The sequence below is a fragment of the Pinus tabuliformis genome, chromosome 7 (genome assembly GCF_031772625.1).
Source record: "Pinus tabuliformis cultivar Carrire ecotype Pingquan chromosome 7, CPIR1, whole genome shotgun sequence".
NCBI lineage: Eukaryota > Viridiplantae > Streptophyta > Pinopsida > Pinales > Pinaceae > Pinus > Pinus tabuliformis.
In genome coordinates, this window is record NC_142293.1 from 1651669308 (window position 1) to 1651675154 (window position 5847).

Consider the following 5847-nt stretch of genomic DNA (forward strand, 5'->3'; position numbering starts at 1 on the left):
TTTGTGGTGTTAAAATTAATTTTTAAAATATATTATAAATAGTGTAGTTATATAAATTAAATGGTTAATAAAAGTAAATAAACATTAGTTATCATAAACATTAAAATACTTTAAAATTATAAAAATTAACTAAATTATACTTTAAACTATTATTATTATTATTATTATTATTATTATTAATTATAAAAAGACTAAATATATGAGCTTAACATAAATACATTTTTTAAAAATGCCAATTAGAGTTGTCTCGATTGGTTGGTTGGGTAGAATGATTGAACTATCTTTCCAATCTAGATTCAAATTCATGGTAGTGATCTCATGAGTTAATAATGTTTTGATAAATATTATTAGTGACATGGTGAATTAATAATGCTTTGATAAATATTATTCTTGTGATGTCATTGTAACTGTAAATATTGTTATATTAACTTAGAGCCTTATAAAAAATCTATTTAATTATAAAATATATACTTTAGAATACAAAAGAACATACAATCCCACATCTTCTTTATGGTATTCTATCTTTAAAATTTGATAAACAAAAATAAAATCAAACATAAGTTACTTTGAACATACAATCCCACATCTTCTTTATGGTACTCTATCTCAAAAATTTGATAAACAAAAATAAAATCAAACATAAGTTACTTTGCTATTATCAAATTACCAAAACATTTTGAAATCTATTAAATTACAAATGGACATGTATAATTTTTAGCTATTCTATTATGACAACCAACCCATATTTATTGTGCTATTGTCTATTAATGTGCAACCTACCCACTATGAAATGGGATTTAAGCAAATACATTATCCAGCAATATTAATGTGAAACCTACCTACACTGAAATGGGATTTAAGCAAATACATTATCCAGCAATAGACATTATCCTACAATAAACATATATCCACTAATACATCAATAACACCATAAATATTGATAGGCTTCACAAGCAAACTAGCAAACTATTCATATCAAGATACTGATTGTAGGTCAATTCGCAACAGAAAAGCTTCAGGGAGGGAGAGCCGGAGGCCTTATTTTTTAGGTTAACATCAATGCACATGCTTCTGCTATTCCTCTTGCGCTTCACCTTCCCCATTACTTGCTCTGCCCCCCGGGAATCTTCGCTTTGATTTTATCCACCAGCCCCGGCTTCTGATTTGGATTGTAATTACCAGTTTGAGTCTGTTTTCCGGGCAGCATGTCTTTGAACTTATCCACGAGACCCGGCTTCTGAGATGAACTAGAATGAGCAGTTTGAGTCTGGCCTCCGGGAATCTTCGCTTGGATTTGATCCACCAGCCCCGGCTTCTGATTCGGATTCGAATGAGCAGTTTGAGTCTGGCCTCCGGGAAGAGATGCTTTGATTTTATCCAGCAGCCCTGCCTTCTGATTGGGATTAGGCTGACCTGCCTGAGGGTAACTATGGGTGTGGCTACGGTCCTGGTGCTCAGGGGCAACAGCCCGAACAGATGGTAGATTTTGCGCCATGATACAGCACTTATTCTAAAACCAGATAGATTTCAATTGAAGAAATTGAGAGATGAGAATGTAGTAAAAACTCCAGATGAAATGAAATGAGATAGTGAAAGTAAATAACAGGGAGTGTATATTTATAGGTTTGGTGGTGTCGCTCACTTATCTGCAGTGCAAGCGGTGCGGTGCCGTGCCGTGCCGTGCGGAGAATAGCTTTAATTATCTTCTTTAACCGACAACGTTAAAGATGCTACTTTGCATCTTCGACTGTAGCTTTAGCTGCACGCTATTGGGATGGGATGGGATGGGATGGGATTTCATGAGCAAATTGTTAGTGATTAGAGTTGCAGAAATTGAGGATGTTTTATTTTAAATTTTCTAGAATAATTTAATTAGTTTTTAATTTAGTGATATAATTTTCAGAAATTTTTTGAAATAAAAAATTTTAATTATATAATTTTTAGAATATATATATGGAGTTGTTTTTAGTGAGGTTTTTTGGAAGTTTTTCTCTGGGTTTTTTAATGGTTTAATTTCTCTAAAATCCAGTTAGAATTTATTGAAATCACAAATTTGATAGTAACCCTTGCATAATCTAAATGGCCTAAAAGTTTTTCAAGGCGCTGAATCTATGTATACAGTCAAAAAACCAATTTAAATATGACAAATCATTATTTAACCTCAACCAAATTCAGACACTAAAAACAACTCATATATATATTCAACAGTAATGACTTCGCAGTTACCAAATTCGATAGAATTGGCCAAATTAATAAGGAAATTCGAAACTTCGATTCGATGGGGAATTATCTGGTTTTTGTTTGATTCAATGTTCCATATTGAAAATTCGATTCGATGGGTGAATTATTTGGTCTAATTTGATTCGATATGTTTCAATCGGCGCGTTTGGTTGATAGAGGTAGGGAAGAAAGATGGACTATTGTTTGATGTTTTTTTTTCTAAATGAAAAAAACATTGGTTTATAAATGTATTGGTATATCTTTAAAAACATTTAAAATAGATTTCAAATTAGTAAGAGAGTATGTTTCTTCTTATTCAAAATAAAATACAAGTTTTTGAGAAATATGTATGGTTCTTAAATAAATTGTTTATTTACTATTAATATAAATCGATATAGTAATACTAAAATGTTTCTACAAATTACATTATTATATAAATATCAAAATGTTTCTACAAATTACATCATTATATAAATAGTGAACTAAAAAACTAACGGAGTTGGATTGTGTCTTTCTTTTTTAGAGTATTTTCTTCTAGATGCTTGTAATGCATATAACCAACACCCTCATTTAGACTCCTTTTTGACAGTGAATCAACAACAAAATTCGACTCTCGGTAGATGTGTTCGAAGGAAATGTGTTGAAAGGACATCTTGAGAATGATGATGTGTTTGATCCAACCTCCAGGATTAGGAGGAGTGAGATAAGTGTGCCCCAATACACCCTCAATGAGGGTCTTAGAATCTCCATATACATGACTAGAATCCAAGCCCTGTTTCTTGGCAAACCAAAGAAGCCCCCATAGGGCCAAAATCTTCGCTCTCATGTTTGTACCATATCCACTGTGCCATGATAATTTGTAGTGAGTCCTATTACATATCCTAAACCAAACTCCACAACCACATACACCTCCATGTGCAACTCCATCAAAATAACCAAGTGGAAATTCAATACAAGGAGGAATGAAAAGAAACATTGAATCTTTATCCACTTGTATGTTGTATGTCTATGTATCCATCGAAAGCCCAATGTTTATACATATCTTGTGTATGTTTATGGGGATACCTTCAAATAGGCATCCATTCCTAGCACGCTAGATCTCCCAAAAAATGAAGAGAGGAATGGTCTAATATCCCCCCCCCTTTCGATCCACCAATGAAGACACTGATCTAATGAGAGAAAATTTCTAAAAGGAATATGAAAAAAATGAAGGATCCTTTGCCATACCTATGTAGAAGTCAAGCATTCCAAGAAAAGATGTTGATTTGTCTTGATTGAATCCCAGCAAAGTGTGCACCATCCTGGACCTTGGACAACCTGCTTATGGAGGTTTTCCCAAGTCAATGTTTTGTTGTTCTATACCAACCAGGTGAAGAGAATAATCTTCACGGGGACATCCCATTTCCAAATCTTTTGGAACTAGCATGTATCATTTAAAGTAAATTTAGTGCACATAATGTACCTGTAGATGTCTTCCACCTCCATAGAATCCTTACGGAGCGTCCCTTCCAAGGTGATGAAGTCCCCCCTCTCTATTCTGCACAGTCCCGCCTATTTAAGATCTTGAATGTATCCATTCCATACATTAGCTCGACGCCTTACCAAACCAATATCTGCAACTTTTCTCCAAACTGGAAACGGTCTGCACCAACACCGAAAAACCTGATCCAAATATATATATCCCCTGGCATGTAGTCTTTAAATTATTTCCTTTGTGAGGGGTGTGGCTATTTTAACTCCCTGTATTTGATCTATCCCAATTAAAATTCAGTTTCCTTCATCGAAAGACCACCTGAGCCTCTCAATAAACCAACTTTTTACCTTGTGGAAACTAGACCAAATGTAACAGCGAATTTTTTTGCTGATGTTGCCTTCCCTTATCCAATCAGTGGCGCTCATTATTTTAAGGTACTTTGTAAATATGATGTCCCTCCAAATTCCTTCTTGAAATAGAGCCCGCCATAGAAATTTGATTAACATAGCCCATCTGAAAACTCTCAAATCTAGTATTCACCAACCACCATATTTCTTTGAGAGGGCAATATTTTCCCATTTGATTAGGTGGTATTATTTAGTCCCCCATGTGCCTGCATAAATGAAATGTGTTAATATACTTTGAATTCTAGAGATAATTTTCAAGGGGAGAATGAAAAGATGTGCCCATTATACTGAGATCTGTTGGAGAACCTCCTATGTAAGGGTGTATCTTCCTCCTAGTGTAAGCCAACTATTTGTCCATCCTTGGAGTTTGTGACAAAATTTATCCAGAAGCCAATTCCAATCCACTAGCCTATAATTGTTTGGCTTTAGATGATATCCAGGGTAAGTGAAGCCTTCGCTCAGTGGCTTGGTACTAACACCAAAAATTCCTACGATAAATTCGATCACCTTGTCAACACCATTTGAAAACAAGAGTAATTACTTACTACCTGTTGACGGTGCTAGACCCGCCAACATGTCAAGGGGATCTCCCCGGTAAGAAGTCCCAATTAGACCTCAAACTATTTGGTGTAGGAGTCCTAGCAGTGGGTAGTAAGGTAATGCCTTAACCGCGATGTGACACAGAGGCAAGTAATATAAGTATGTCGTTAGCAAGGGTTTGACTAATGCAGTGAGTCAAGGAAGGTGTATGAGAGGTTCTAACACTTCAAAGGGTGATGAAGGTGAAGGTGAGTTCCAGGTTGAAAGGGATCAATCCCAACTTGGCTAGGAACACACAACACAAAAGGACATGCACATTTTCCGGTGAAGTAGTCCACTCGGATGCAGCAATCACATCATACAAGGTAAGATAACACGTACAACACTCATGGATCAGTCCGAGACGAGTGCGACGGTTGTTACAACAAGGTTCATGTGAAAGGTCTGTCTGATGTCCAGTAAAGAAGTCGACACGGACGGTGACATCATTAACAACATATGCAACACATTAACAACAAGATTCATATAATTGCATACAAATCAGTTCATACACAAGTACGTAAGTTAAACAACATATATCATTAAGGCAACCGAAGTAGTCCAACTACAATAACAACATATGCATGAAAAAGTGTTGGCTCTTATTATATAAAGAAGTTATATTTTAAGTTTTTGTGGCTGTCATTTAGGGATTTTTTATTCGGATTATCCACAGTATTGTCTACCTCTTGTTGTCAATGTTTCGAATCCCAACATGGATCCATCTTCAGGACATAAGTGATATATTGAAAGAGAAGCTTACCAACTAGAACAAATAAATTTCAGGTCAGTCGCTCTTCTTTCAATCTTAATCCTTGAATTTTCGAGAAAACATATCTCATTCCATATATCCCCTCCGTACATGGAAATTATGTTAGATTTTAAGCTTCTGTGGCTGTCATTTTTATCCACAGTATTGTGTGCCTCTTGTTGTCGATGTTTTGAATCCCAACGTGGATCCATCTTCAGGACATAAGTGATAGATTGAAAGTGAATCTTACCAACCAGCACAAATAAATTTCAGGTCAGCCGCTCTTATTTCAATCTTAATCCTTGACTTTTCAAGAAAACAGATCTCATTCCATATATCCCCTCAGTACAGGGAAATTATGTTAGATTTTAAGCTTCTGTGGTTGTCATTTTTATCCACAGTATTGTGTTCCTCTT

At 35.2% G+C, this 5847-nt stretch overlaps 1 protein-coding gene across 1 annotated transcript; it reads right to left on the reverse strand.

The window, feature by feature from the left end:
* Positions 1-741: 741 nt before the first annotated feature.
* LOC149254763 (uncharacterized) lies at positions 742-1595 on the reverse strand. The gene has a single exon (XM_089460218.1). It carries the CDS (start codon positions 1493-1495, stop codon positions 1103-1105), a length of 393 nt encoding a protein of 130 aa, XP_089316344.1. The 5' UTR covers positions 1496-1595; the 3' UTR covers positions 742-1102.
* Between the last annotated feature and the right edge of the window lie 4252 nt (positions 1596-5847).